Below are 14,481 nucleotides of genomic sequence, written 5' to 3'. Positions count from 1 at the left end.
CGCAACATGTGAAATTTGTGGGAACTTTCTCGCATTTTTAATAAACTCTAATTTTTTTATGGCCGTAATTAAAGTTGTTTATTTTGTTATCAACATTTAAATGCAAATGTTTATTTAGTTCCAAAGCCTTATGACAGTTTATAAATCGCTAGAGAACCAACTGGTTCAAAAATTTACAAAATTGTTTACGAAAATTTTTGTTTAAATATAATTTTTCATAAATATTAAAATTAAAATTGGTAGCCATCAATATTTTTTATGCGAGTAAAATTGTGTATATATAATGCGGTTCTGCAAATCCTCGAACAACCTTATTCGAGAATTGTTAAGTCCGGCATGATACATATTTTATCCAAAATAAAGTTAAGCTGGCGATTTTTTTTGAAATTTAAGCAAGCTAAACCAATTCTGTACGATAAGAAAGTTATTTCCTTATCACACTTTGCATTTTTATGTAGTTGAGATACGTGACGTAATCTTATCTGTGAAATCATAAGTAGTATATTATTTTTTTGGTATTGTTCAGTACAATGTTTTTTTTAAACGTACATTTAACAGTTTCGGGGGGACTCTATGTGTGGTAGCTGTAGTGCTATGTTGTGGCAACATTAAGCAGACAGTCACAAAATTCGTACGACCTTACGGCACTTGTAGGTAAGACTGTTAACATTATGTAGTAAAAATGTACGCCGATAAAAAACTTCGTATTTATTGCACATAAATGCATATGCGGGGAAATTCTTATTTTTTTTTTGCATTACAAAAGAATACGTTAACGTCCACTAAAATCGATATTACAAGCACCACAGCTACGAGATGTGTATTGTTGGTTCGAACGAATAACAATTCCCTCTGTATCAGTTTTATCTGATAGCTTTCTTTAATTTGATAAGCAGGTAACAGAAGATCTAGTAATACAGTAGTGATACTTTATAAAATTGAATTATAAAGCAGTCTCAAAATAATGCCTAGGTTTTTATTGCTAGGCTAGCATACTGGGATATTCTTTTTGTTGCTATGCGTCTTTCCCGTACTTTCATTTTAACATTGGAATTTTGCATAGTAAATGATGACTATTTTTCCTGGTACCAATTATATTCTCAAGATTTATAGTTTTTGACTGAATTGACTAATTACAAGCAACATTTGCTAGAAAATAATTGTGGTTTTATTCATTACCAAAGTAACGTTCTTCAAAAAATACACCAGTTTGACCGAAATTACGGTAACGTCATTTCCTTTAATTTATCAAATGTATACATTACTATAAGTGTGAAAAGTGATTGAGAAAACGCAGTAATTTCCCGGGAAAAGATGATGTGCTCTTTAGATGGTTAGCAACCGTTAGAATTCGTCGGAAACCTTGATTCTTTGTTCGCGCAGCTTAGAATTGGCCAGTTCAAGCTTTCTACTGTAATAATATATAGTATTTTTCCTTGGCAAAGTCCCAAAGATTCACGGAATACTCTATGGCGTGTCGTACTAACAAACTCGAGAATGGAGGTTTGATGTTTTCCTATAGGAGCACCGAAAAAGTCCTTCGAACTTATCTAATTTACGTTTAACTTTAGAGATACGTAAACATTAACATTCTATGAGAAGTGATGATGTTCCTATTTAAGAAAAGGGGAATAGTTTTTCTTCCACATTATTTTCTTCCTTGCATATTGAAGGATTCAGTTCGGTGAAACCGCAGTACAAAAGTAGTTTTATGTAACTCCTTTGCAGTATCAATTGCACCTGTTGGTTATACTAAAATAAAATTGTTTACGCAGCGTTCGAACTGGTTAATATTTAGGAATTCCTGTGGAAACAATATTTGTTGTTTGAAGCGTGTAAATAGAAGTAATTCCGATTTTATTGCTGAAACTAAATCAAACGAAGCTGAGCGGGATTTCACGATAAAATTTTGTTTCTCTCTTCGAAACCCGATAGAAATAATTACTGTATAATAAAATTTGTAGACATGTTGAATTGACGTGTTAAATTTCTCTCCCCACATCATATGGACGTTTGAATCAATTTTGACCACTGGGTGCGATTGAGCGTCAGAAAACTGAAAAATAAATACCTCTGATAAACGCTTATGTAAATAATTTGATTCCTTTATTATTCATAAAAACATGCATTAGAAGCAGTAAAAACATAAATAAGTGCCAGTTAAAATAATGCACACTATAAACATAACAGTTATTTCCGTGATTTTGTACATATTGATATTTAATATTTTATATACTAATTGTTGTTAGACTTACTGACGAAGTGATGTAATACTTTTTATGTTTTGTTAACTCGTATAAATTACTTAATGATTAAACAATCGTTTTGGAATGGCGTTTTTTAGTGGACACCATAGGCGTAGACGCATTAGAAACACCTTTACGGGTAGTACTTTCATCGTCGTTCCACTCTTGATACATTCTTGGTGCTACTGTTTTTCCCTTCCTCTTTTGGACGTTAAACCATTCAGCGGCTACGGCCATGGTCACTTGATTTTATCATGTAGAAATAGGGAAATTATTCTCAATGTCAGAATGATGCGGTAGACCTGTTGTACACACGGTAAACCATCGAATAAGAATTGCAGGGACCGTAGCGATTTGGAAATGCTAATATTGTACAGATTTGAAGGTAAAAAGTGGTGCTCGGATGAAACAGACTTCCAATAAACGTATTTTAAAATGTTCGAATTTTATACTTTCTCTTTGTACTTTTTATACTACTTGTACTAATATTTCGATGTTTTTAAAATTACTTATTCTATTCTAATTAAGCTTTATGTACTTTGATTAGCCTTCCTCATTCTGTAATGTAATTAAATAATTTTCTACCCCGTAGTTGGTTGTAGCTAATGAAACAAACAAATTCTGTAGTTTTTTTATCTTAAATGCGTTTATTTAAATGACAGATATTAGCAATAGTCCGGAGGTTTTTATTTGTCGATGACTGCGAAATATGTTGCGCTACTGTTCAAGGTTAAAGGTTTCCTTTTCCGAGAAAACAACGCACTTTTGTGTTACCAAGTCAAAAGTAGGCGTTTATTCAATTTATTGAAGCTTTTTGAAAATGAACTTTGATTAGCTGGTAATAACTTCATTATATTGAAAGCTCAACTGAAAGCTTTTTATGCCGATAATTCACTTTTGAACTATTTTTTGTTAAAGCTTTCCGCTCCGCTACACCTAATAATTTTCTTTTATTTGGGCGATACCGAGTGGGTAGCAAAATTAATGCAAATAAAACTATGCCTACATTTCAGTAAAATATATTCGTATCATTTCTAACTGTTAACAACTCGTTCAATATGAATAAAAATGAACTATTGCTGCTTTCTACTTGTTTAAATACTAATGACAGAATCATAGGGCTGAGCATATGACGTCAAGACAGTAGTTCGAATGGTAGGAGTGTGAATCAAAACGCTGGTTACACAGTTACACCTTCTAAAGCTAAAATCGATGGTCTGATAGAATGTTAAATATAAATCTAAGTTGGAATTTTCAACATTTTTAATGGTTGCGCAACATCATTGAATCAGGAGTGTGTGTGTATGATACTGAAAGGTTTAATAAAACAACAACGTAGCGATACTATCTTTATACAAATTCGCAAAGTACGGATTAAGTGATTTAACTGTATAAAAACGGATAATATACGTGTGATAAGAAATCAGAAACAGATACATACAGCGTGCCCAAAACAATAATATATTTTCTGAAACCTTCCTGTCAGGTTAATTAATTTGAAGTAATTTTACTTGATTTTTTACATTTTGGGTTTTCTAAATATGTGAGAAAAAATTTGATTTATCACAGGAACCTTTTCATTATTTCTTCTTTCTAAAATAATGCTAAAATTGTTTTTTTACATATTATTATTTATTTGTGTCATACTTTTATTTTTTCCTGTGTTTATTGAGAATGTGCCTCTTTTGAAAAAATTAATCAAGTCAACCCTTGCGTCAAAAATATCAGTCAAGCGTTATTTTTATTAAAAAAGCAAACAGTAAAAAATATATGTCGCTTTACTCACGTTCTTCAGTTTTAGTTAATGTTTCGAAAAATTGATTTTTCGAAACCTTATCAAAATTTATAGCAGCGTTTTTATCAAACCCAATTGAAATAGAAACGTCATTATAATTGAAGTGCGCTATACAGGGTCGGAAAGTCCCCATGGTTCATCGCCCGTTACGTGAGAGCGATAAAGTAAGTCATAGAAATCCGTGCGATAGAGAAATAAGAAGTGGATCTTATTTGTGGAAAGGCGAAATGGGCGGTGACTATTAGACGCCTTCATTATAGCCATCTTTCTCTATCGCACGGATTTCTATGACTTTCTTTATTGCTCTCACGTAACGGCCGATGAACCATGGGGACTTTCCGACCCTGTATAGTGGCGATTTTGTTTTTTATGTTTCAGGTTTTTCAGTGCGATATTTCTGCAAGAATAGTTTAATAAAAATAACCCAGGTGTGATACTTTTGGCACAATGGTTAATTTCGATACTTTTTAAATGCTCAGTAAACAGAGGAAACATTTTTTTAGCTTTTTGAGAGACTAAAATATTGCTCAGGTTTTTATTCAGGTTATTCTATTTAATTATATTTTTTACGAACAATTTGAGTCCTCGGTCATCAAAACTGGCTTTAGATGTTTGCTGGTTGGTTTGTTAGTCTTTCGGTTTGCGAGGTGAACTAATTCCGAATCCGAAGTACTGAATTTTTTTCTGATTTTTTAATCCCCTAAAAATTATTTTCAGTAGGTTTATATTTGATATTTTTTCATTGCAAACATTCCGTCGGGTTGCGAGGGGGTCGAAACGTGCTGGGTGGAGATTTTCTTCGATTTTGAGACCCCTCGCCTGCGCCATTGCCTAGGCACCGGCAGCAAAGGTGCCGGGACGCGGAAAGCGGCAACGCATGGTGATGCTGTTGGCTTTACCCCACGCGTCTTGGTTACCCGCGCCAGCTGACTTGAACGGCGTAAATACCGACGGCGGCCGCGATTGGCCGCGTCGCGTGACGTCATGGCGGCGTATCGACCAATGCGGGGCGTCCTGAGGTGGCGGGTATCGGTGGATCATCTCAACTTGGCACGAGTCGCTATTTGGGTAATTCTACGCGTGGTGCGCGTCTGTGCCTCCCCAGTAGTGTTCGCTTGCTGCTGAGTGCCGAGTAACTGGTACCCCTCACTAGTACGCTGTAACCGCTACACTTTGTCAGAATTTCCGTCGCTTTACGCTCAATTCTTTCGGACAGTGCTGTGATTTGTTTGGAAGGGGTTTTGTTTTTTTCGTTTGGAATTGGATATTAGATCGGTTAGGTGAGTCGTCGGCATATTTTCCAGGCTTATCTCTCTATGCAAATTATTTTAACTTTTAACCCTGGTAGTAAATGTATGCTAAAATATTCTTTTAAGAAAAAGGTTCTCTTCTGCGCGACAGAACCGAGTCAACATTTTCAATTAAAGGCCTATAGGAATTTGTTTAATTTATTTTTAGGTTACTTGTGATATTTTTCCTTAGACACAAGTAGCTTCATTTTCACACTTAGATTGTTTTAAATAGTTTTATATTAACGTATCCGTCATTCAAAACATGATGTCGCTAACTTTTTATTTAATGGTTTTAATTTTAGCATTCCATTTTATACTTAACTGTGTGGAATTTATTAATAAATCCGTATAAATTTATAAGGCGGCAACAAATAGCTACTTTTACTATTTTTAAATTAAAAACAAACAACGTGCAATGTTTGTAACTATATTTAGTAACAATGGTTTTTATCGACTTCTTAAAAATAGTATAGGCATTCTATTTTTAACAGAATTCAATAATTTGATTATGTCTTGCGATTTTATAGAGATATGATAAGGAATTTGTTTAAATAAAACCCAAACTGTCTTGGATAATTTATTTGGATTCTGAAACTTGAATAGCAACATAATATGGTTTTAACAGAAATAAATACACGGTATACACGGATTTTTATGATACGCTAACGTAATTATGTAACGAAAGTACACCTAGATAAAAATTGTTAGATTAAATACAATTTTGTATAATTCGCGCAATACTGTACCCAACCATTTAAAATTATTTGCGATAGCTTTTAACAACGAACGTTTAGACATAAATTATTGCTCTGTTGATTTTCAATTTTTTTCGAACTGAACATAACATTTGAAAAAGTTATTACAAGATGATCATTGACATTAGTGTTCTTTTTATTTTGGACATGTAACGGGGAATAACTTTTCATCTCGAATTACGTGGACCTTAGCGCAAGTTTGGATATGAACGGAAGACGTCACTAATAAATAATTTAGAGTATACTCCATTTTCGGTATATACCTAATGCGAATAACCTTTTTTGGAATAGATATATTTTTTAGATTTATAACAAAAAGGAAATCGATTTTTATTCTCGTCAAATGCTTTTAGAGCATTTTTACTACATTTGCTAACTTAAATAAAATTTATTTATTTATTTTTTCTTTGAAAAATTGTTTTTAGCAAAAAAGCAAACTAGTTTTTATTTTTTTTTAATTAAACCGTATTTGTCATTCTATTCCTTATAAATTACAGCGGGCCTTGGTAATTGTAGAAGGAACGCCGTATTATGGGGTTAGGTTGCAGGTTCAATTAAACCCTCTACCCACTTCCGATACAGGTAAAGCGCCCTTGTACGTAGGAGGGCCACGCGCCGGCCTTGTACGCCCTGCTGATCGATCGTCGGTATACTTCGTATAAAATCAGGTCACTATGTTTGCGGGTGCCCCGTTTTTCTTCAAATTGCCGTCGCTACTTCCAATTTACACCGTTTCCTGCATGACCAGCTCAAATCAGATAGACACAGACCGGGGAAATTTCGAAAAATGGGCCTGCCCGACCGGCCAGATCAATACAACTAGGGGTCAGCCCAAAACCGTCGTATAAAATAAAATTTCCAAAGGGATGGTCAGTGTTCCTTCTCCGAGAAGTTCACTGGAACCAACTCTCACTTGTAGCTGCATTTAATTTCTATACTTCTTATTTGTATATGCAAGAAGTCACGAAATATGATTTTTGTCGCGCATTTTTCGAATAACTCGATCAAATAATATATTTATGTACATGTTCTAAATACCATCAAGATTTTTCATTAAATAATTTTGTTTAATTAAAATGTCATACAATTTTCCGTGTATACCGATGTTACTATCATTTTATTCACTGCTCCAATAAAGTTATGTTTCCATGTATGTATTGTTGTTTACTGATAGTTAAAGCGCCAAACTGATTTAATAGCCAGGTATCTCTAGCAAATCTAATGGAAAAAATTGTTGCAGATCATTCAGGAGTGACAACGACGTAACGCTTCAGCAAAACCGACCTTTCCCCTATCGCTTTGAGCGATATACGACACTGTAACTCGCAACGGGTTTTCAAATTAGCGGTTCAAAATTGCTGCCATGGGTCGCAAGAAAATACAAATATCCAGGATTACCGACGAACGGAATCGGCAGGTAATTATTTTTTATTTAGTTTCTTCGAATTTAAAGTCGAAGTTCTGTGAAAGGTAATAATAAATTTATCGTGTTAATGTAATAAACAATAATAACGGATGTCGCAATGAAAGAAAAACAAACAAATTATTTGCCATATTTAAAATTCGTGTATTTATGCATGTCTGGTTGCCTATACGGCGTGGTTTCAGTGCGACTATTTACTAAAAATGAACACAACATATTCCAAAACTTAAATATTTACGTAACAAAATTATATTAAACATTTTATAATGTAATGTTAATCAATAAACTTAATATTTGAGTTAAAATTTATTTTGATTTCAAAATTTGCTTTTAAAGTGTGTTTTCACTTGATCAGTCAGACTTAGTTCAAGGTCGTTCCAGGAACCAATCATGTGAAGCAAAACGCTTTTTCGAATGAGCTTACCAAACTGCAGAGTATGTTAATCTCGACTTTTTTAATGCAGCCAATAAATGACATATCGGGTATGTTGGGAAGCTCATTCAAAACAGTCCGGGTAGTTTTGTTAGCATTCAGGGCATTACCGAAATAAATACATTTTAGTACATAAAAAATGATCGCGTGCAATTTAAATTTGAATTGCAGGTGACTTTCAACAAGCGAAAATTTGGAGTGATGAAAAAGGCATACGAGTTATCGGTGTTGTGTGACTGCGAAATAGCTCTGATAATATTCAGCAGCAGCAACAAGCTTTACCAGTATGCCAGCACGGACATGGACAAAGTTCTCCTCAAGTACACGGAATACAACGAGCCCCACGAGTCACTCACCAACAAAAATATTATCGAGGTACATCAAATCCAGCAGCAACTTGCCAAATACTTGGCTCATGCAAATACGATAACTGTGAACTAATATTACACATAAATATTGATCCTAACACGTTTGTTTTTATTTTCCTTTTTTTTAATTTTTTTTTGTTTAATGCTTATTATTTACTAAGTTATCGATTTGCTGCATTTGCCTGTTATTCACACGAGTTGTTGCTTCAGTACTGATCCCCTAACCTTAGATTGCTAGTTGTGTGGTAGAGGTAGAACGTGTGGTGTGTGTATGTACCCTAGAGGCTTTACTCCATGAGCTGGTCCACTGACACTTGCAGGCACTTAACAAGAAGGAGCATAAGAACGGAGTTATGAGTCCAGATAGTCCCGAACCTGAAACTGAGTACCAGTTGACACCCCGCACGGAGGCCAAGTATAGCAAAATTGACGAGGATTTCCAAATGATGTTACAAAGGAATCAGATCAACGGACAAAGGGTAATAATTCCTCCATTTTTACAATGTGAAACTACACTTGAATACTCGCAACGATTACACGGGAAATTTTATATTTCAGGTTAGCATGAGCTCTTCGAATTACTCCCAGCCTGTCTCAGTACCAGTGAACATAAGCTATGGCGAATCCGGTCTTCTTCAGTCTAGTCCGCAAATGGCACACACTAGTATTAGTCCTAGACCCTCTTCTTCTGAAACAGATTCTGTTTATCCGAGCGGTGCGATGTTAGAAATGAGTAACGGATATCCAAATTCAGCGTCCCCGATGGGTGGTTCGCCTTCTCCCGGACCTAGTCCAGGACCAGGATTAAGTTCCTCCAAACAGCATCCCAAACAACATTCTCCCGGACCACGATCTAATTTAAGAGTAGTCATACCCACACCTCTGGGGCCAAACATCACCACAGATGAAGTTTCTTATACAGAAGTGAGTATAAAGGTGGATTTAAGACATTTATTTGGGATCATAAATTTAAACTACACAGTTTCCACAATAAACTCTGCCTAAGAATGCCGGAGAGTTGGATGACCTTCAAACTGAGGCATGTGCGCTATTTTTTGGAGAAGGTTAAAGAGATTTTTTCTTTTACAAGTTAAAGTAGTGTTAATGCACTAATTCACATTTAACAAACGACTGAATTTTTGTCAAAAATATCCTACTCTAAATGACAAATTGTTTGTCACATCAAACATTCGAAAAAATTTTATTACGGTGGTTATACATTGGTGAAATTTTTTAAAACATGAAATAAATGATAAAAGTAGCACACTTCCGTATTGAGCGAGAAATTTCAGAGTTAGATATGATGTCCCACCTTTTATTAGGTTGTTCAACTCTCGAGAATTGTTAGATGGACTTGAGTTAGGCAAATTAATGGTGTTGATTATTTTTTTTATTTGACAAACATAAACAGTTTTTTAATTTTCCTTATATCTGCGGTACTTAGCAATAGGTGGTGCAGATATAATAAAAATAATCGGTAGGGAACATTAGTGAAAGTATTTTATGATCTTTTTCGTTAAATCGTGTAGTGAGATTTGATCTGTTGAAGCGTAGTAGTTTTACGTCAAAGCAGTTTTTGTTGCAGCATAATCGAACCCAATCGACTCTTAACACACCCGTTGTGGCGTTGCAGACCCCAGGTCTGGCAAACTATCCCGGAGCGTTGACTTCATTCGGGGCGCAGGACTTCAGTATTGGATCTGACATGGGACTAGCTCCGATGTCGTGGAGCGGCCACCAGATTTCAACCTCCCTGTCGCACAATAGCAACTGCCTGCCGCACTTAGCAGTATCCAGCAGCACTCCACCGCCCACATCGTCATCGCCACTTCCAGTGAAGATAAAAAGTGAACCGATCTCGCCACCCAGAGAGCACCACCCCCATTTGAGTACAGCCGTCCACCATTCGCACGTTCAAAGCCTGAACTTGACGCACAGTCACCACCCAAGGCCTAGTTCAGCGGGCCAAATCACCCCGACTCCAGGAAGCGTCACGCCCACAAACCTGCCATCGCCGACAGGGCCAGCTAGCAGTGGCTCCGAGTATGATACTGTACAGATGCATAAACGGGCTAGACTAACAGATTGGCCGTCCTAGAGTAGTTAGGGCGAGAATGGTTTTTTTACCTTTGCAGAGGTGACTTCGCCTTCAGCCGTCGTGACCTACACCTGCACAGGACACTTAAGTGCCATAGTGATAACGTGTGGATGAGTACTAAACGTGTTTTCTGTTTTAATTGCCAATTGTCATCCATGTGATAAACTACAAGTTTAGTAGAGCAATTATTTAATACGAACTGAATACTTTAACAATTAATAGTCATTTACAAGTGAAGAGATGATTTTTGTAGAGAGAAAGAGAGAGAGAGAGAGAAACAAGATTTTTATTGGAACGAGCAGTGTGGTGAGTGGTTCAAAGCATAAATATATGTATACGTATCTTTATACGTATAAAATTGAGTATATATATATCTACATATATATAAACATATTTTCACCGTTTATACGTATATGTGCAGACGCCAACATTTTGTTCTCATCGTAAAAGAAAATTATATATATATATACATATATATATGTATATGCATGTATATACATATATATAAGTATATGCATATATATACGTATATATAAAATTATTATATACATTATATATAGTGCCATTATTTTCATGTAATTATTAGTGTCTTTTTTATAAATGTTTTTAGAGAAATAGCATATTGTTTAAAAATGTACACTTGTTACTTTAGCGAGGATGCAGCCACTAACATATTGAACTATGCAGGACACTTTTCTTGTTATGTATCATCATCGTAATGTATCGTGTCGTATTGGTGCTTTCCCCAAACCTGATCGAATGTACTCTGTCACTGGCTGTTAACGGAGGTGCCACAGGTTCACCCGTCAATGTTATGTATGTAAAGTACTGCTTCCCCAAGGAACCTAGAGTGTTCATTGCTGTAGCCTTTTCAATTTGTTTGTGATTTCAGAGTACATCTATTCTGTATATTGACCTACACAAAGTAAATTATATAAATAAATATAAATTATAAATTTTATTATATATACATACATATATTTTAATACTGTTGTGTGCACAAACCTTGCACATAGTTTAAAAATTTATTATATATCGGGGGGGCCTCTTAGGCTTCCCCGTGTTCCCGCGTGCGCGTACCTGCATACCGCAATCGCGGATGACCCTATCTCCACTGAACTACTGTAGGATTGCCTTACTCACAGTGCCTCGACAGTATGTACGTATCTATTCGTGTAGTACATCATTTTATGGCTTTATAGTCATCTTCAATGTTCATATCTGATGTTCAAAAGCCTGCGGTAATATCTCTAAACTACAACTCTCATCGCTCTGAAAATAAGGATGAATATTCGTTAAACTATTTATGTCCTTCAACGAGGATATTTTAACAATAAACCACTAGTTTCTGATAATGTAATCTGTGATAACTTTTAAATAATTTTAATTCTGCTTGTAACTTTTTCTTCCTCTTGCGAAAAATTTTTTTTAATCGTTGATATCTATCTCTGCAAACAGATAAGATTTTTTAATTTTATTGGAAATTAGATTGGTAAGAAGTTACAATTAGAAGTATTTTTTTGTCTGTTATTAACAAAGAGAAATGCTCTATTGCCTGTTATAAATTTGAAGTTGACGAATTGTGCGAGTACATTATAAAGTTGAGATTTATTTACTGTTGAAAATTAATTTAATGATTGGTGCTAACTGCGTGGTTGATTGCGCAAGAGCTGTAAGTTGTAGTTTGGGATAACTTTTGTCAACTATTCACAGGGTATTGCGCCATTCTACACACAATTTTGCTGGATGGCATTTCGTTGCTAACCAGTCTGGTTACCGCTGCTTGTGCCTTCTTTACCCTCAGAATCCTTTCCGATGTCTCTCAATGGCTTCCGTGTCACTGCACTACTGTTATCGCTTTTTCTATGTTCCCGATGAAGTTATTCATTGTCAATGTATTAATTGTTTTTATTGACATTGTTTTTTTTTTTTATTATTCACATATCGGTTGACGCTCTTATTTAGTTATTAATATTAAGCGGTACATTTGTCGCCTTAATTTTAAATGGACGAATACCCAGCTACATCATGTATATATAGTCATATTTTGTTGTAGCAAGCCAATCTTAATGTTAGCTGTATCATTTGCACACATTAATTTTAATATGATTCCCGGCAATCGCGTCCATTTGACAAAGGCATTTTTTCAATCATGTGCAATATTAATCTGTCATTTATTTATCTATGATGTATTGAATTTAAACCAAATAAAATTGTTTGTTACAATGTTTTGTGTATATTTTCTTATACATCAGTTGCCCAATATATAATATCTAGTTTATAAAGCTTAGTTAAATTCGTATATTTGGCATCTGAAGTATAGTTTGATCAATCCCGTAATTTAGCACTAATATATATATATAAAAAAATACTGCTGTAGAGGTCATTGATTGTTTATCTAGTGTCGTTTGTGCCAAAATGTCATAAAAACAAGTGACTAACAGTGCATGATATTTTCAGGAAACATAGTCGCATGTTACGTGCATGTAATTTTCATTGTAAAACAATGTTGCACATTATATTGATGATATCATACCTTGACATTAGTTCCCGATGTTGTAAATGTGACACTGACATTCTCATATTTTTTTTTTTTTATAAAGTACACGGTGTTATATTACATTATATTAAATATTAAAACGTTCATCTTCATTCATTCTTGGCGTGTCTGTTTCATTAGAAATAAATAAATATATAAAAGTAAATGTTTTTAGAAATTACTTAAATTATGTATTTACGGTTATACACTTGTTTTCTATGAGACCATTTGATTTCTAAATTTATTTTATTTGTATTTAAAATTTGTTGAACTTATTTGTCTAATAAATGCTATTTGTTTGTTTTTCATACATGTTGAATTTGTTATTTTGTAAGAATTATTCCAACATGCATACTTATTTAATTACATTGCAATTTTTGAAACGGTCTTGTGGCAGCAGTGCTATTACGATTAATCTATTCTACCTTGTGACTAGAAGTTACAGGATTTTGTTTCTGCTTTTAAAATTATATTTTTTCCATCGGCTGGTATTTTATTACAACCAATTTCTATTTAGTTTTAAGCAGTTATAAAAAATCCTAAATTGCTGGTTTTGTTCAAATTGAGGTACAAAAATGTTTAAATGTAATTTGTTTTTCAGCGACTAGTTGCCAAAATATTTTTGAGTTTTATTAATTCTGCCTCTGATTCAGTCAACAACTTTTTCTTCTTATTTCAAAATTTAAAAAGGTGCGACAGCATCGAAACGTCTGCGCGGTTAAAAACCATTCCACGATGTAAAATATATTTAAGTTTTAATGATAAAATTACTAACTGAATCGGGCAACATATGGATATTGTAACGGGTTAAAAGTATATATTTTTTTAAATTTGCGTTATGTGTACTTTGTTCTTCTGTGATATTATTGTCAATTTGTACAGACCAAAACTAACTGTTATCTGAGTAAAAAATAAAACGGAGCTAGTTTTTGCTATAACAAAATTCTATTAATATTTCGGTTGTGAACATTGTTAATCTAAAGATTAATTTACAGATGTCCTAATAATGTTCATATAGTACAGCGGTATTCAAACTGTGTTCCGCGGAACCCTGGCCTTCCCCGCTACCTCTGGGGGTTCCGCGACAGCCAAAAATGCAATGCGCTTAATGTACAATTTGAAATGCGATTGCAACTTACGATAATAGCAACTGATTTCAACATATTGTGTAAAAATATTCAAGTCATTGATTATACGAGTATTTACTCTTTTTTTGATTATCCAATAAATATTTACTTTAAACTTTAAAGTCTAGTGCATTAAGTGGAATATTTATTTGGTTAATAGTACATAGTATTTATAAATATATTACATAATTAGTAAAAAATGTGTTCGAAAGGTGTGGGAGTTCCTCAAACAAATTAAAATGTTGGCCGGGTTCCGCAAATCATAAAAGTTTGAAGACTGCTGGTATAGTATATGATTTCCAAGAAATTTCAAAATTAATTATTTTTGTTACTGCCACGTATAGATAAATTTGTCATATACGGCACTAAAGTAAAAAGAAATCGATCAAACAACGAAAGATGCTT

The 14,481-nt window shown here is 34.2% G+C and overlaps 1 protein-coding gene across 9 annotated transcripts in view; it reads left to right on the top strand.

The window, feature by feature from the left end:
- LOC108907463 (myocyte-specific enhancer factor 2) overlaps positions 1-12,637 on the top strand; it is a 47,665-nt gene extending 35,028 nt beyond the window's left edge. For 3 of the 9 annotated variants that reach the window (XM_018711156.2, XM_018711155.2, XM_018711157.1), the window contains 5 exons: positions 7,329-7,505; positions 8,116-8,319; positions 8,633-8,791; positions 8,871-9,236; positions 9,886-12,637. In XM_018711156.2, the coding sequence (XP_018566672.1) occupies positions 7,452-7,505; positions 8,116-8,319; positions 8,633-8,791; positions 8,871-9,236; positions 9,886-10,410 (1,308 nt within the window). In that variant the 5' untranslated portion in view covers positions 7,329-7,451 and the 3' untranslated portion in view covers positions 10,411-12,637. Of the gene's footprint in view, positions 1-558; positions 655-5,114; positions 5,322-7,328; positions 7,506-8,115; positions 8,320-8,632; positions 8,792-8,870; positions 9,237-9,885 lie in introns of those variants that run through there. The other 6 variants (XM_018711160.2, XM_018711159.1, XM_018711163.2 and 3 more) reach the window with 6 other exon arrangements.
- The last annotated feature ends 1,844 nt before the right edge of the window (positions 12,638-14,481 follow it).

This window comes from Anoplophora glabripennis, unplaced genomic scaffold (genome assembly GCF_000390285.2).
Source record: "Anoplophora glabripennis isolate ALB-LARVAE unplaced genomic scaffold, Agla_2.0 scaffold5, whole genome shotgun sequence".
NCBI lineage: Eukaryota > Metazoa > Arthropoda > Insecta > Coleoptera > Cerambycidae > Anoplophora > Anoplophora glabripennis.
This window is presented reverse-complemented; position numbering and strand designations above follow the sequence as displayed.